Source organism: Oryctolagus cuniculus, chromosome X (genome assembly GCF_051225735.1).
Source record: "Oryctolagus cuniculus isolate XC-2025 breed Fujian yellow rabbit chromosome X, ASM5122573v1, whole genome shotgun sequence".
NCBI lineage: Eukaryota > Metazoa > Chordata > Mammalia > Lagomorpha > Leporidae > Oryctolagus > Oryctolagus cuniculus.
This window is the reverse complement of record NC_142888.1, coordinates 26,526,627-26,544,525: the sequence shown is the minus strand read 5'-3', so window position 1 is coordinate 26,544,525 and position 17,899 is coordinate 26,526,627. Positions and strand designations below refer to the sequence as shown.

The window sequence follows — 17,899 nt, the reverse complement described above, 5'->3', positions numbered from 1 at the left end:
GAAGGAAACATCCTCTCAAATCAGTAAATATAGGCAATGAAGACCATTCGCATTTTTAACACAAATACAATAGAGGAAAATCTAAAATAAGGTACCACTAGAAAGGAACTTTTAACACTCTAAGTCAACCTTGGACTCTGGAGTCGAGAGAAATTTAACTTAAAAAATTATCTACAATAATAAAAAGATTTTTTAAAAGTCTGTATTACCGATGTCATGGGATTCACGCCTTCTACACCTGGCTGACACGCTTCTGCCACAGCTCGAACGTGGCCATAGCCAATGGCAGTTAGTAAGAGTTTGGCTATTTTAAGAGCATTGAGGTAAGCACCCCTTCGAGTTTCCATATCTGCATTTGGTAGGAAGTTATTTCTGGTTAGCATACTCAGGACAAGGGGTAGACCACCACTTTTCAAGAAGTGAAACTGAAAATCAGAGGAGTCATCAGCCAGAGGTGCACCAGCAGGCATTAACAAAGCATAGACTACCTGGAAAAAAAAAGGGGGAGGGGGCTGCATTAAAAGGTTTTTAAAAAATAATTTCTTTTGTTTCTCCTATCATCACTAAGAAATTCTTGACTATTTCAAAAATGTTATAATCTTACACACATTTTCAATTACCATATAAAAGGCCCATTTAAAGAACATGGAACAGATTCAAAAGGAAAAAACCAACCTCTGTTAGGTATAGCACTTGTGAGGCTGAAGGACCAAAGAAAAGTGAATCAAGAGATGGACTAAGGCTGCTTTCTCCAAGTTTGGCGTGGTCTAAACAAATAGCTCTTAATTTTTCTATTGTTGTGCTATCTGTAAGAAAAAGAACATGGTTTGAAATGAAAGATAATGTCATGTGTTCATAACATTTCAATTTTGATATTATGAAGACTATTCTCATACAAATTAACAATCAATTCAGTTAAGCTATAGGCTCAAAGTTCATAAGACACTGCTCTGTACTGATCTTTAAAAAGCAAACAGGGTTCTTAATTCAGTCAACCTAAACAAAAAGGAGGCATCTCTTACTCAGAGATCTCAAAAACAACATGCCACCTTCTTCAGTTACTGGAAACTGAAAAAACAAAACTACAACAAAATTACACACTCTTCCCTCTAACTTCTCTGTCTCTATGACACTATATATTAACCAGCTTGCTTCACCGAAGGAGACTTTAGTGGTACCCAAGAGAAACTGAATCTTAAAAAGCAAACATTAAAAATAAAAAGAGGCATAGTAGCCAATGTTCATTTTAAAGTAAGCAGAACTTGGTTTTCTTCTGTCATAATATCAAGCAAATTACAGTAATATCAATTACTGATACTACTGATACAGTAATATCAATTCAAATTACAGTAAAATTATAAGGTTTTTAAAAACTTAATTAAGCTTAGCCATCAAACACTAAAATTTAAATATAATCAACTTCAGAAATACTTTGTTAATCAACTTATTTCCAAGGGCTACAGTTAAACAAATAAGACCATTTTTTTCATAAGTGAAAACTTCTTCTGAGGAATAAAATACAGACAACTAAAAATCAATATAATTTTCTTAGGGTAAATTACATTTCTATAAGCCTGGAAATAGCTGTCATATCTGACCAAAAATTTTTCAACCTGTACTGAAATGTTTGGTTGTCTCTGTTACAAGATAGTGAGATGTAGCTTAACTAACTGAAATACTAAGTTTCTATAATAAAATATTTGAGTATCTTCATTAAAAATTCATTTTCTATGTGACCTTTATTAAAGTGACATATTTTACAAGTACAATCCTATTCTTTATGTCTCCCTACCTTCTGGTTTTTTTTTACACTAAAGATTCTAGCAACTAAATCATTGCAATTGTTTCATCATAAAAAATCCCACAAGCATAAAGAATTTGGACATAGAGTCCAAGACCTGACATACATTGCCAAATTATTCCCTAAAAGCAAATCAATTCATATGTTTAGCTATTACAGAATTTACAACTACTACTTCTTCAAAGAGTTCCTGTTTCCTTTATAGAGTTTGTGAGCATGTGTCTATAATAATCACAGTGACAGAGTGGGTTAAGATTTTAAAATGTAGGTACAGTCACTAGGCTAGAAATTTCCTATACTCACCTAATTCTACAAAAAAGTTATCAGCTCACTTCTACAGGTAGGGAAGTTCTGTACAGCTAAGAAAACTTATTTCTATGGTTGTAAAGTAGCAGCTACAACAATCAGAATTTGAATTCAGGTATTCATTTTTCTACTGTAATATAACCATCACTGGCTTTCTCCAAAGTTGACTGTTTCAAATTTAGGTACTTTGATTATAAAAAATATGAAAAAAAGCACTATCAGGTTTCCTGACTTAGCTGCATGTAAAGAGCTAACTCACGCCATCTGGTGGTATTAACTCAAACCACAAGGTGAGTATTCTGCAGTGGGTTTTAAACTATGCTGTGAAGGCTGAATCTGCATACAGAAAGCAGCAATTGTTATTGAGACACTAGTAAATGAAACAATATAAATTCTAAACAGTATAACAGATACAGATTAAATAAAGTGAGAGAAGCCTCAGCTAAGAATCTAATAATGTAAACTGATTCTGTCCCACAGGAATGAGACAGCAAGACAGCAAAGCCCAACAAGGTGCTTACTTTAGAAAAAGGCAACAACTGAAGCACAAGAAAGTTTTAAGAGTTATCTAGGCCTATGAAATATGCTGTAATGAGCTGCATTTTATCAGCAATGCACCTTAAGGCCTATTAAAAATAAATGACTATAAAAATAAACTCCAAAGAACACAAAAAAAGAAGGGGAAGTAACACCTGAGAGCTGTCACCAAATTTACAATGGTGTAGAATGGTTAGAAGACAGGTTTAGTTGAACCAAGAAATGCTTTTGGGGGCAAAAAGGGGAAGACAGTATCTATAAGTTAGCACTCCACTGAACCCTAAGAAAGATGAAGATCTGAAAATAACAAGCACTTGGGAAGGTACAGATGAGACAAAGGCCTAAAAACAGAGGAACTGAAGTCTGAAGCAAGTAAGGAGACAAAAAGATACAATGTCTACAACTTGTTTTGTAAAGGTTAGAAACAACCATAGAGAATAACCTAACATCTATGGTAAAATATACTGTTTTTAAAAAGTTGTATAGAGTTGAATGATTTATACTATTTTTTCTCTGTAAGTCCTGTTATTTTCAGTACATAACTGTGTGGATCATTACATTTGAGAGGAATATACAGAAACGCTGGAAATGTACTTGTGAAAAACAAAATCCTATGAAAAAGGATTATCTGGACAGAGATCTTGAAAATTTAACACTAAAACATCTGGAGAGAAAGGTCAATAAAGTTAAGGAAATCAGACCAAAGGCAGAATAAACCTGATTAGAAAAGGTAAAAATATCAGATCTAGTAGATTTAACACCAAACTTAGACATTCGAAAGACACAAAAAGAAAAATATTGACAATGTAATAACTATCAGAGATTACAAATCTCTCACAACTGTGGAATCTATAAGCCCAATGGGTATCTACCACAAAACAGACCTATCCCAAAGGCATATTATCCTGAAGTTTCAAAACTCAAGGATAGACCCCAAATATCACATGCAAAGAAATAGAAACCAGTAGGGCTTTCGTCTTTTAAAAGTATATCACCAGCTTAGGAGAAAAATATTTTCAATCTTGAATCCTATACCCAAGCTATTAATCAAATGTGAGGGTTGGACTGCATTCAAATAAGGCATGTCTCAAAAACAATGAACCTCCCACACACCCTAAGTACAGGAGTATACTTCAACAAAATCAGAAGGTTTCTCAAGAACAGTCCAAAACACAGGAACCACTAAATATAGATCTGACACAAAAAAGTTGTAGAAAAAAGTCCCCAGATGACAGATGTATAGTAGGCAAAGATCAGACTGGGGGGAGCTCCAGGATAATAGTGGAGCTGATGGGACTGCACAATGCAAGAAATGGAAAATTATGTTGTCAGGTGATTAGAAGGTTTGTGAGAAGACTCAATGGTAGAAAAACTGACAAGTAAATAGCCAGACCAAGATACCACCAACAAATATAATACAAAAGCTAAAATTTGGAAGTGGTTGTTTCTAAGGAATAAAAAAAATGTTGTGGATGACATATAACCTGTACTATCCTCCAGGGCTAAAGTGTAAGTATTGCAGGCATGAGGGACACATGATCTCTGACACAACTACTAAGCTCTGCTGTTTGTAATCTATACCACAAAGTATGGTACATTTAGCAACAGAATTTGTGAATATATCCCTTTTTTGTCCAGCTTATACTTTATCATCATTTTAAAATTCTTACCTGGTGGCATAAGCTTCATAAGTACTCTTGCTCCATCTCTAAGAGGTGGCATATTTAGGCTGCTACCTAAGTCTGCAACTTGCCAAAGGAAAGAGATGTATCTGGGATGCAGTGACATTATCTAGAATATAAAATAACCAAAATAATAACTATAAATTATCTGATTGCATAAAATGTTCCTCCCAAAAGTTTCTATTTGTTAATCTTCACACTTTTGTCATAAAAAAAAGATTTAAAAAAGTAGAGTTAGAGAGAGAAGAAGGATGGAGAGAGGGAGAGAGGGATCCTCTATCTGCCAGTTCACTCTCCAAATGGCTGCAGAGGACAAGTCTGAGTCAGGCCAAAGCCAGGAGCCTGGAACTGCATCTGGGTCTCCCCTGTAAGTGGCCGGGGCCCAAGCACTCAAGACACCATCTGCTGCTTTTCCCAGGCACACCAGCAAGGAGCTGGATTAGAAGTGGAGCAGTCAGGACTCAAACCAGAACTCGCATGGGATACCAGAGTTGCAATGTCAGCCCCTGCTTCTGCCATTTCTAGTCTCAGAATGGCCTTTCTCATCTTTTTTTTTTTTAACAGTAATTTTTATTTAAAAAGAATAAAACTGGATTACATAGGAGACTTTTGTCTTTCCCATCTTCTCACCTTTACAAATCCTTCATGATGCAGACTGAATATATCATCCAAGTCATCTCTGGTTATTTCTTTGTGGTAGCTCTTTTATTGTCCTATTTAAACTACTGCTTTCACACACACAACTTAAGACTTTGGACATACTACTAAATACCTAATCCAATTATTGGGACTCATATTCTTCATGTTGCAAATGGCTATTTTAGCCATTAAAATTCTTGTGGAGTGGGGGCTGGCATTGTGGTATAGTGAATTAAGCCACTGCCTGTAATGCCAGCATCCTATATGGGAGCCAGTTCAAGTCCCAGCCGATCTACTTCCAATCCAGCTCTTCTGTAATTTGCATAGGAAAGCAGTGGAAGATGGCCCAAGTGCTTGGGCCTCTGCACTCATGTGGGAGACTAGAATGAAGCTCCAGGCTGCTGGCTTCAGCCTGGCCCAGCCACAGCTGTTGCAGCCATTTAGAAGGGTGAACCAGCAGACAGGAGATCTCTGTCTCTCTCCCTCTCTCTGTAACTGTTTTTTAAATAAACAAATAAATAAATCTCTACTAAAAAAAAAAAAAAACTTTTGTGGAGAGAGGTAAAAAGAGGGTAAGAAAAGGAGTACTGTTACTGCTTTCTTTGATTACAAAATGTTATTGATGATCTAAGAAAGACTGCAGATATTTTTCACATATAAGTGGTTTTAAAGGGAGGATCAGTAGTGTTTTTCTACATTTATATAGTCAATGTTATCATTATCTACAACAGATTAATTCTATATAACAATACTATAAGGAAATCATGTTTTAAATTTCAACTGAGTTACAATCACCTTTCAGAGGGATCCATTCATTTACTTGCTTGAAAGGTGAGGGAGAGTGGGAAGGGGAGTGGGAAGGGGAAGGGGAAGGGAAAGGGGAAAGGAATGGGGGAAAGAGACACAGAAGAGAGGAGAGAGGAGAGAGACAGAGAACCAATCTCCCAAAAAGCCTGCAATAGCCAGGGAAGGGCCAGGCTGAAACCAAGGGCTCTTCAGTCTCCCATGTAGGTGGCAGAGACTCAAATATTTGAGCCTTTATCTGCTATCTCCCAAGATGTGCATTAGTAGGCAGCTGAATTGGAAGCAGAGGCAGGACTCAAACCCAGCACTCTGACAACAGATGCCAGAGTCCCAAATGGTGGCTTAATTAGCTACACCACAACTTCTGTCACATTAGAAGGATCCATTCTGAAGTTGATGGCCAAGTGGATAGCTACTTGATATTTTGCCTCATGAACAATAAGATCTTCAAGAGAAAAGGAACTATTTTAAGATCTTTATGTTCAGACCTACTATAATACCCTGCATATAGTAGTTAAGAACTTTCTCTACTCACCACTCCGGGCAAACAGCTTTCCACTTCTGGATTGGGACCATCACTGTAATGATTACCATGGTTTCCCGGAGATCCAGTTGAGGAATCAGAAGAGCTATCAGGGCTTGAAGGCATATTGGAACTTATTTGTGTAAGTTTGGCTGTAATTAGCTGAAAATGAGATATCACATTAGTATTAAACACTAGGAAAAATACTTACATGAAACAAATGATTTAGTGATATACCAACAAAAGCAAATAAGCAACACTTTTAGAAAAATACTTAAAAAAAAAAAAAAAACAAAAACTGTCTCTTATAGCCACTTAACTCATTTTGGTTTTAGAAATCCTTTCCTTTACTGGTAGGTTTCACGATGTCTACTTAGGGTTGTAACCCAAATACCTAAAACATAACACCATATACAACAATTTCTCAACTAGCACTTTTTTCCAAAGACTCATTTTGAAAGACAGTGACAGAGACAGAGCAAGACAGGCAGAGGGAGCAGCTGAGACTGGGCCAGGCAGAAGACAGGAGCCCCTAATTCTATCCAGGTTCCCATGTGGGTGGCAGAGACTCAAGTATTTGAGCCATCATCTGCTGCATTCAGCAAAAAGTTAAATCAGAAAGAAAGCAGCTGAGTGCTGTAATACTGGCCCTAGCATTTCTTAAATAAATCAAACAGTCTCAGATTTGATTTTGCTAAAAAGTTTGGTAACTATATATATATATATACTTACCGATTTATCTTTTAGGTTTAACTGTCCAATCAACTTTCTATCATCTCCAGGATCTATCAGCTCACCGCCCACAAAAAGCTCAATTTTTGTATGGGCTACATTGGCTTTAATACGATTGAGAATACATCGTCGAACCGAACCAATTGTATCATTTGTATGAGACCATACCTCCAAGTCATCAACCTGTCTGCCTTGGTTTGGAAATCGAACTATGAAAGAGAGGTGTTTACCACGGAAAGCCCTGTAGGGAGAAGGGAGGAGAGAAAAAAGGGCAAAACATTATCATGCTCAGAAGACTTTAAAATCTTGTCAAGAAAATTAACCTGGTAATAAGGTAGTACTGAATGTTTTATTATTAAGCAAGAGAAGTGAGTTATTGTTAATATTTTTAGCAACTCGAATATAAATATTTCTTGTTACTTTTAATGACAAATAATATAAGTAATCTTCAAAACAGAATCACATTCCATTGTTACTACTCTTGTACACCTTGTACCCCAGAAAATGAGGTATCTACCTATAAGAAATTAGAGACATAAATAATACTTCCCTGATTTTTACACTACCAAACTCCAACTCACTGAGACTACTACTGAATGTGAAAGACACACTTCATCTTGAGAACATCAACAAAATTAAAACATAAATTTTCTGAAAAGTTCTTAAGAAAATTCACTCCAGGATGATATGCATGCTGGCATATTATCGCCTTTTAGGTAAGATACAAAATAGATTATCAGATTTGAGGAGCAATTTTATATAATTTCTTAGTTAATAGAACACTTAAAAGAGAAATATTACTAGATCATCTGAAAATATTTCTAGTGTTATTAGTTATTTGTCAAGGCATCTTTTAAGATTTCTTTCCAATTACTTTCCAGTCTTACTTCACTATTATCTTTAACAATGTAAGTAAGTGAAATCAAAACAAAGATACTTCAACTCTAAAATATCACCATAGCATTTAATGGGAAATACTGCCAAAGGGAAAAACAAGGAACAACAAAACAACCCACAAAAAATGCAAAGAGGAAAAAGGACTCAATGAGAATGCCTTAGCCAAAAAACTGTTAACAAAATAAAAGTAGATTGTGGGGAATGGTTAACTATTATAAAGATTCTGTAAGATGCAAATGATGTTTTTAATAGGCAAAACACTAATATTTTCAAAAAAGGAGTTATTTTTTCACTCTCCTTTTACCTGTATATATCATTATCTTTATGAAATGGCTAGGAAAATACCAAATAATTAAGAATAAATACAAATATATCAGTTATTCACAAACCTTGACATAGGTAGAATTGTTCTTTCCTCATGGTAATCACTGTCACATTCATTTATATATTCTCTTAAAACAGTTAATACTCGAACCATTCGAACAGCTTCCTGTCTTGCACAATTAATACTATCTTTGTCACCGTCCAAAACACACAAAGTGTCATAGGAGGCTTTCAAACGATCAAAACAGGACTGAATGAAGTCTTCATGGATCACCACCTACAAGAAATGGGCCAAAAGAGATTGCTCAAGTTGCTTTGAAATAGAACAATTAAACATACAGCAATTCAATTAAAGACGGGAATACCCGATTTAAAATTGTTCTCAAGTAATAATGATTACATTGATAACAAAACACATCCAGTTTCTTAAAAAAGAAATTAGCATAAAGTTAACCAGTATAACTAGTCAAAAGTGGACTTCAGAATTAGGTGACAGTATCAAAATAAATTCAGTAGAATTCTTCTGCTGTTTTAACATAATAATTTAAATCAAAATAACCTCAATCATCTCAAGATAATTATTGAGGCAAGACTTACTTAGATCGTATTTTATACAAGAGAAAATACAGACTAAAAATACTTTAATAGAAGTTAAAACAATTTCTAGTTCATTCTGAACTAAAGAAAAACATTCTTATAGCAACAGTTTCATCATCAGAATTCTAACAGTGAAAGTTTCATTGCATGAAATTCTCACCTGATTGACCTGTAGCCTTGGACCAAGGTTTGTGTATATCTCTTTAAGGAGATCTATAGCTCTGCTGGCAATATCATCATTACTCTGAATTACCACCTAGGTTCAAAAAGATTAAAGTGATAATCCCTTTCAAGAAATATTTTATTTATTTATTTTATTTGAAAGACAGAGTTACAGAGAAGACACAGAGATCTTCTATCCTCTGGTTCACTCCCTGAATTGCTGCAACAGCTGGGGCTGGGCTGGGCTGGGCTGGGCTGGGAACCAGGAGCTTTTTCTGAGTCTCCCCCACGGACAGCAGGGGTCAAAGCATTTGGGTCATGCTCTGCAGCCTTCCCAGACATATTAGCAGAGAGGTGGATCTGAAGTGGAGTAGCCAGGACCTGAACCAACGCCCAAATGGGTATGCAGGTATTGGAGGGGGTGGCTTAATCTACTGCGCCACAATGCCGGCCCCAAGAAATATTTCAGATGGTATTTAAGCCCAAAACATACCCTCAGTTATTTTTAAATACATCATTCAATAATTTAATGGTATGTGGACTGTGAAAATCAAGTTAATTAAGTAAAATTAAATTAAATAAAGAAACAGGCTAAAAGAATAAATGCAAAATGCCAGGTCTCTGAATAATGCAATTTAGGAATGAGATACATTTTACTAAGGATAAAATATGCTTTGACCAGTATAATTTAACACCCTGATAACCAAGTTGTAAAGCTTTCAAGAAAATAAAGGACTATGTGAAACAGTTCAGCATAAAAGGGCTACCCCCTCTTTTCACCTCCAGTTTCTATAAATCTTTACCATTCATCTAATTATATTAGTGGTTTTCAAACTATGTCTATTAGTGGTTTTCAAACTATGTCTACAACACTAGAGATCTGAGATGTTTCAGGACTAACAGAGGCTTGGGGAGAGGACGGGGGAGGAGTATGGGAAGACTGAGCAAAAACACAGGCTTCCTGCCTTTAACTAGGTTTACATTTTGCAATTTGTGAAAATTTTGATTTTCAGAGTTGCTTTTGCTGTTAAAAAATGTTGAAAACCATTTATATAAATGAATAGATTTTAAATACTAAAACACCACAGTAAGCATCTTAAGTCTACCATTTCCACAAAAATATTTCATAGAAATCCAAAAAACAATATAAACTGCTGTATAACCCCTCAAATTCTTAAAGACAGGAACAATACATAAACTGTAAGGATGGAAAGATTAGCCTTAATAGATATTTACTCACCCAAGTATTTAGATTAGTGCAAACAAAGAATACATTCACAATTTCTTCTAAATGAAGTCTTCTTACAGGGGCCGGCACTGTGGTGTAGCGGGTAAAGCCGCCTCCTGCAGTGCTGCCATCCCATATGGGTGCCGGTTTGAGTCCCGGCTGCTCCACTTCCCATCCAGCTTTCTGCTATGGCCTGGGAAAGCAGCAGATGGCCCAAGTCCTTGGGCCCCTGCACCTAAGTGGGAGACCCGGAGGAAGCTCCTGGCTCCAGATCAGCACAGCTCAGGCTGTTGCCGCCAACTGGGGAGTCTGCCTCTCCTTCTCTCTCTGTGTAACCCTGACTTTCAAATAGATAAATAAATCTTTATAAAATAAAAGTCTTACCTTCTGTGCTAGCATTAAATGTACAACCTAAAATTAATACCGAAGGGGAAGAAACAGATTTACACTGAATGGGATGGGGTGGGGGGCACGGACATTGACTTCTACCAGGAAGCATGAGATTTGTATGGTTAAATTCCAAACATATCTAAACACACAGATTCTAAGCAGACAATAGGATCAGTAGCAGAAGGAGGGAGAAGGGAGAGAGAAGAAAAACTCACTGACAAATTACACAGTAAGATAAAAACAAACAACTGCTACCTCCAGATTCCTGGTATAAGCATCAGAGCAGAATATATAATTTATATACAGAACAATTTATATGCAATTCCTCATCTATTTGGGAAACAACATCAGATAAAGTTAACAGTTCCTACTTTTCACTTACCCTCCAAAGGTAGTCCAACCCTATTAACTCCAAATCATCCATCATATAGGCTCTCCTCTTTGCTACAAGTTTTCCTTCTCGACAATTCACAGCTTTGAAGAATCTCTCAAAACATTTCATTCCATTTTCAGTTAACAGTGAAGGATCAAGCTGGAGCACATTACTTTCAAAGAAGTCCTTATTAATATCAGGATCTAAGTCTGGTTCATCTCCCATCAATTTGGAATACCACTTAAAACAGGCTTCACGATCACAAAGGTACACTGCATTCTCAGCTAAGCATTTCCATATCTGTTTTGCCTGAGGAGCACATAGCCACAGTTGGCCATCCTTTAAGAGAAATCTTGGAAAAAACGAACAAAAAACAATTAAATTTATATAATTTTTAAGCAGAAAGGCCAGGTGTATATGTATGAAATAATTTACAACAATTGCATTTTAACTACAGATAAAAAGACATTAGTTTTTTCAGAAGAAAAAATAAAAGTTCAACTTTTATTTGGCACTTAAAAAATACTACATATTAAGGCCGGCACGGTAGCATAGAAAGGTAAGCCTCCACCTGTAGTGCTGGCATTCTATACAGGCACCAAACCCCAGCTGCTCCACTTCCAATCCAGCTCTCTGCTAATGTACCTGGGAAAGCACCAGAAGATGGCCCAAGTACTTGGGCCCCTACAACCATGTGGGAGACCTGTATGAAACTCCCTGCTTCTGCCTGGCCCAGCTCCAGCTGTTGCAGCCATTTGGGGGAATGAACCAGCAGATGAAAGATCTGTGTCTATCTCTGCCTTTCAAATAAAGAAATCTTAAAAACACACACACACACACACACACAACATCCTAGATATTAACTCAGTCAATAAGCATATACCAGACATTCCCTATGTGCCCAGAATCCAGGTGTGTGATTATGAATAAAATGCTCATTCCCTGAAATCAAACCATTTGTCTTCAAAACCAGCCTTTTCCAAAGTGTTTAAATTTAAAATAAAATACTTTACAATCTGCTTATATAGCATCATTGGAAAGTGACTTTTACAGATAATTAACCTATTGATATCTATGAATTAAAATTGCTTAAATGCTAATACTTTCTGATGACCTATAACTCATTACTCAATACCTGGCCATCTTTAAGAACAATAACCTACATGTGACTTAGATTTTTATGTCAATAATCAACAGGATGCTTCCATTATCCAGTGATGTCCTCCAGGGTCTTTTCAGTTTGGTGACTGGTTTAATCATTAACATCATCCAATAACAAACGGGAATTCTGTTATAGTTACAGTCTCTTCCTTCAGTTATCTAATTTCTTTTAGTGCCAATTTACTCATCCTGTCCTGCTGTGTCTGTGTCACAGAATACTTCCTTTCACTCTGAATAACACAGAATGTTTAGCTAACATCATAATGGTGACTTGCATGCACAGTTGGGGAGTAAAGTGCACATACTTAATGTTGACAAGTTACTTTTCCATTTCAATAATTTTACCTCAATTCTACGGTTTTATTTGATCCTTGCATAGTACTACTGAAGAGGGATTTTAGCATCTAGTTCTACCTAACCCTGTTTTAATTTACAGATAAGGGAACTGATATCCAGAGCCATATCTGTTTTTGCAGCCTTTTTTTTTTAATTTGTTTTTGACAGGCAGAGTGGACAGTGAGAGAGAGACAGAAAGGTCTTCCTTTTCCATTGGTTCACCCTCCAATGGCCGCTGCGGCCGGCATACTGCGCTGATCCGAAGCCCAGAGCCAGGTGCTTCTCCTGGTCTCCCATGCAGGTGCAGGGCCCAAGGGCTTGGGCCATCCTCCATTGCACTCCCGGGCCACAGCAGAGAGCTGGACTGGAAGGGGAGCAACTGGGACAGAATCTGGCACCCCAACTGGGACTAGAACCCGGGGTGCTGGCGCCGCAGGCAGAGGATTAGCCTAGTGAGCCTAGCTGGCCAAGAACTCTTAATAGCATCAAAATTGTTAACAAAGGTACTTGAAATCTTTTAGGTTTATAATCATTAAAAGCTAAATTTTCACTGAGCAAATCTAGTCTTGGACTATATTTTGCTTTGGCTTAATGAAATAAATTCTTCCTCAAATGTAAAAATTTGTCTTTTAAAAGTAAATATTAGGGAGTCAACACTGTGACACAGTGGGTTAAGCTGCTAACTGTAATGCCAGCATCCCAAATCAAAGTGCCAGTTCAAGTTCTGGCTGCTCCACCTCTAATCCAACTTCCGCTAATGTGCCTGGAAAGGCAGTATGTGATGACCCAAATACCTGGGCCCCTGCTACCCATGTGGGAGACCTAGATGGAGTTCCTGGCTCCTGGCTTAGCCCTGGCTGTTGCAGCCATTTGGGTAGTGAACCAGCAGATGAAGATCTGTTTCTCTCTCTCTGCTGCTCTGCCTTTTAAATAATCTTAACAAAAACAAAAGTAATTATTTCTAGCCTAAACAAAGACGGAAGACCAGAAGTCTACCTGGAAGTTTAAAATGTATTCTCTTCAAATATTACAAAAAACATTAAAATTTAGCCAATAATTTTAAAGTTTTTAGTAATGAACTTTATCTAAGGACTTTTATGTGGGAGAATAAATGGAGGCAAGGGAAAAAGGCCATCAACAAAGACACAGCTATACAACACATTCACTCTGCATTCCTGTCTTTGTCTTAAGGACAGCAACACTAATTGCATAAAACAAACCTAAGGAAGTTAAGCCGTTCTTGGACTTCTTGAACGTGACTATATCTACTTCCCAGCCTCACAGTTTGTGGGTCATAGTCTTCATGGTCTGTAAATTAAGAAAAAATATGCATTATACACATGGATAGCCACATCACTGCTGACTTCAATCAAAGGAATTAAATCAATTAAAAAGTCATTAGTCCTTTGTCGCTGAAAGGCAAGTTGAAACCTATTAATAATTGGTAGTTTAATAAATGACAGTTTTTACCTATCCTCCCCACAAAAATAAGCTTTCCTTGTATATAACCAGAAATGTGCTAGGAAATGTCCTGTGCATCACAGTTATTTAAGTAGCACCCCAGGTCTCCACTCAGTTGATTTAAGTGCATCTTGGACCCCATCTCAAAGTTAATAAGAATAAAAACAGCTCCAGACACTGAGAAATATTCATGCTCATCCTTATCCCCTTGGACAACCACTGAATTAATCCACACTCCATTTAAAGTTTTATCAATTTTAATTATCCCAAAGATTTCCTTTTATGCTTTCCTTTCTCAAAGTCCAGGATACAAGACACATAGTATTTATTTGTCATACATTTTTGATCTTTAAAGTGGAAAATTCATCATCCTTTTTCCTTCATAATCTTAAAAGCTATCAACCAATTTTGTCGAATGGCATCCAATTTTGGTTCTACAATGCTTCCTTGCAATTAGCCTCAGGCTCGCATTCTGGTGTAAGTACCACAGAAGTGATGCTATGTCCTCCTCACTGCATCATTATCAGGAAGCACATCACATCACATCACTTTGTGACAATACTTGATGCCAATACTGACTATTGGCCAAAGTAGTTTTTATCAGAGTTCTCCACTAGCTTCAACAATCCCCTCTTTTTATGTAGGTGCCCATATCTTGTTCATCAAGGACCAGAACCTTGGAAACATTCAATGAAAACCAAACAATAAAGAAAAGCCTAGAGATTAAGATCCCTCTACACTAAACAGAAATAGATACTGCTCACTAGAGAAGCTTCCACAACATAATGACAAAATAAAAAAACACAAGATGGCTGGTAGTTTGTGAACATTCTAAACAAATACTTTAATTTCTGTGAGCAGTTAAATGAGGAAGATGATCCATTAACTCATGTTCTTTAGGTGGCAGATATCCTGCTGAAAATAACAGGAGAATAAATTAACTCAGGTGTCTATCAACCTAGATGAATGAGATGGTGAATCATGGCTGAAACTAACAAATTGGTTTCTGTCATAAAAAACCACCTGTATAAATAACTTTCCGATTTTACCTCGCTCAAAGTCCTGAGAGGATGAGATGTTTCACATAAAGGGAATGTAGTCTTTTCTAACCTAGCTTTTATCTACCTAGCATAAAATTTTCAAGGTTCATACATGTTGTAGCATACATGTTCTTTTTAAATTGGTGACTGGTATTTCATTGTATATCAAATTTTGTTCATTTACCAACTGAAGAATATTTGGGTTGTTTCTACTTTATTAATATCAAAAGTAACACTGCTATGAACATTTGTGTATATATTTTCACATGGATTTGTTTTCATTTCACTTGGGGATACAACCAGGAATATATCACATGGTAAACTCTGTTCAACATCTTGAGAAACTGCCATTCTATTTAGCAAAGTGGTTATATCATTTTACGATCCCCCACATTCTCATTGAGCCTTACGGTTGCCTTTTCATACTAGTAGGTTTAAAGTGGTATATCTTACTGTGATTCTGACTTGTTTTTCCCTATTGAGCATTTTTTTTTCCCAAGTGTTTATTGGCCACTTTGGCCATCTTTGGAAAAACTTCAGCTCCTTCACCCATTTCTTAATATTGCCTTAATTAATGAGTTGTAGGCATATTTTCATACATTTTGGACACCAGTCCCTTAAACAGGTGTGATTTATAAATATTTTCTCCCATTCTTGAGTTCTTTTTAGTTTCCTGATGGTGTCATTTCAGTAGATAAGCTTTAAATTTGGTAAAGTCCAATTTACCTCCACCACCTCATATTTTGGGACTTTCCCTAACTGAAGGTCATAAAGATTTTACCCCAATGTTCCCTCCTGAGAGTTACTTTTAGCTGTTATTCTTAGGTCTATGACTCAAGTTAACATATTATAGAGTGTGAGGGAATGGATACAACTGCATTCTTTAAGATCTGCATAGCCAGTTGTTCAGTTGAATGAAACTCATTTTCTACTGCTATGTTCTTGGCACTTGTTACAATAAATAATCAATTGACCATTAATGTAAGGGTTTACTTCTGAACTGTCAAAATATTCCTTTGGATAAACATCTGTCTTTATGCCAGCATCACACTTATTTCTACTGTAGTTTTGAAATCAAGAAGTGAGTTTGTAAACTTTGGCATTCACCAAGATTTTTACTTTTCAGTCCCTTGCATATGAATTTTAGGACCAGCTTTGTCAATTTCTGCAGAGAAAAAAAAAGTACGGATTTTTATAGGATTGGATTGAATCTGGAAATCAATTTAGAGAGCATTATTTTTTTAGTCCATATGTGCTACCATAACAGAACGCCTAAGACTGGGTAATTTTATAAAGAACTCAGATTTATTCCTTACAGCTCTGGATACAGGGCAAGTCCAAGCAAAGGGGCCTGCATCTGGTGAGGGCTTTCTTGCTGTGTCTCTTACAAGACAGAAAGACAAGAGTGGGTAGAAGCTAGAGGAAGCAGAACTTGCTATTATTAAAAACATTAACATGATAACATTAATAATCTATCCATGAGAGCACAGCCCTCATGAACTAATCACCTTTCAAAAGGCCCAACTCCTAATAATGTTGCATTGTGGATTAAGTTTCCCACACATAAACTTTGGGGAACACATTCAAACTTACAAAAATATCTTAAGTTTTCTACCTCATAAACATGGGATGTCTTCACACTTATTTCAGTTTTTAGTTACTTTCAACAAGTTTATGGTTTCCACTGTGCAAGTTTTATAAATATATTTTTAAAAATAATTGAGAGGGAGAGGTTAAGTGAGAGAAATAAAAATGGAGGGGGAGGGATAAAGCCTAAGAGCTCCCATTGGTTGCTCCACTCCTCAAATGCCTTCAACAGCCAGGACTAGGCCAGGCCAAAGCCAGGAGCCTAGAACTCAATCAATGTGTCCCACGTAGGTGGCAGGGACCTAACTATCACTGCTGCCTCCCAAGGTGTGCATTAGTAGGAAGCTAGAATCAGAAGAGGAGCCACGACTCGAACCCAGGCACTCCAGTACAGGATCTGGGCATCCCAAGCAGTATCATAACCACTGTGTCAAATGCCTATCTCTATTTTGTATTTTCTGATGCTAATGTAAATGAGACTTCTTAACCTTCATTTTCAGGTAGTTCATTGCTAAATTTATCAAGATAAGACCAACTTTTGTATAATTTTGTTTCCTGTAATCTAGGTAAACTCATTTATTATAACAGCCTTTTAGTGGATTGTTCAGATTTTCTGGAATTAAGATGGTGTTATCTGTGAATTTAGTATTATTTCTTTCTTTCCAATCTAGATGCCTTTTACTTCTTCTTGCCTACTTTCACATGCTAGAATCTTGAGAAGAATGTTAATACAGAAGTGGCTGGGGGCTGGCCTGTTTCTTAAAATAGGCATCAACTATAGCACTTGTTCAAGTCCTGGCTGTTTCACTTCTGATCCAGCTACCTGTTAATGTATCTGGGAAAGCAGTGGAAGATGGTCTGAGTGCTTGGCCTCTGCCACCCATGTGGGAGACTGAACAGAGTTTCTAACTCCTAGCTTTAGCCTGGACCAGCCCTGGCCAACTGTGGCCATCTGGGGAGTGAACCAGTGGATGGAAGCCCTCGCCATCTCTCCCTGTCACCCTGCCTTTCAAATAAATAAATCTTTAAAACAAAACCAAATGTGGCTTTTCACATTCCTGACTCTAGTGTGGAGGCAATCAGTTTTCACCATTATGTAGCATGTTATCTGTGGATTTACTGAGATACCTTTGATAAGGATGAGGAGTTTTCTATTTCTAGTTCATTGAGCATTTTTGTAATGAAAGGCACAGGACTAGTTTCCACAATTGTTGAGTACAGGGTTCTACAGGTGTCCGTTGGATCTGAGTGGCTTATTGTGTTCAGGTCTTCCATTTCTTTTTTCCTGCAGATTTCATTCACTATCTGGTGCAACTTGC

The 17,899-nt window shown here is 36.8% G+C and overlaps 1 protein-coding gene across 13 annotated transcripts in view; it reads right to left on the bottom strand.

Annotated features, from left to right (window-relative positions):
• The window catches only part of USP9X (ubiquitin specific peptidase 9 X-linked), a 192,951-nt gene that overhangs the window by 47,128 nt on the left and 127,924 nt on the right, over positions 1 to 17,899 (bottom strand). For all 13 annotated transcript variants that reach the window (XM_070067484.2, XM_089324380.1, XM_051827694.3 and 10 more), the window contains 9 exons: positions 13,713 to 13,800; positions 11,005 to 11,347; positions 9,003 to 9,098; positions 8,311 to 8,522; positions 7,025 to 7,265; positions 6,305 to 6,454; positions 4,315 to 4,435; positions 676 to 806; positions 210 to 488 (listed from right to left, as the gene is read on the bottom strand). In XM_070067484.2, the coding sequence (XP_069923585.1) occupies positions 210 to 488; positions 676 to 806; positions 4,315 to 4,435; positions 6,305 to 6,454; positions 7,025 to 7,265; positions 8,311 to 8,522; positions 9,003 to 9,098; positions 11,005 to 11,347; positions 13,713 to 13,800 (1,661 nt within the window). The remainder of the gene's footprint in view (positions 1 to 209; positions 489 to 675; positions 807 to 4,314; positions 4,436 to 6,304; positions 6,455 to 7,024; positions 7,266 to 8,310; positions 8,523 to 9,002; positions 9,099 to 11,004; positions 11,348 to 13,712; positions 13,801 to 17,899) is intronic.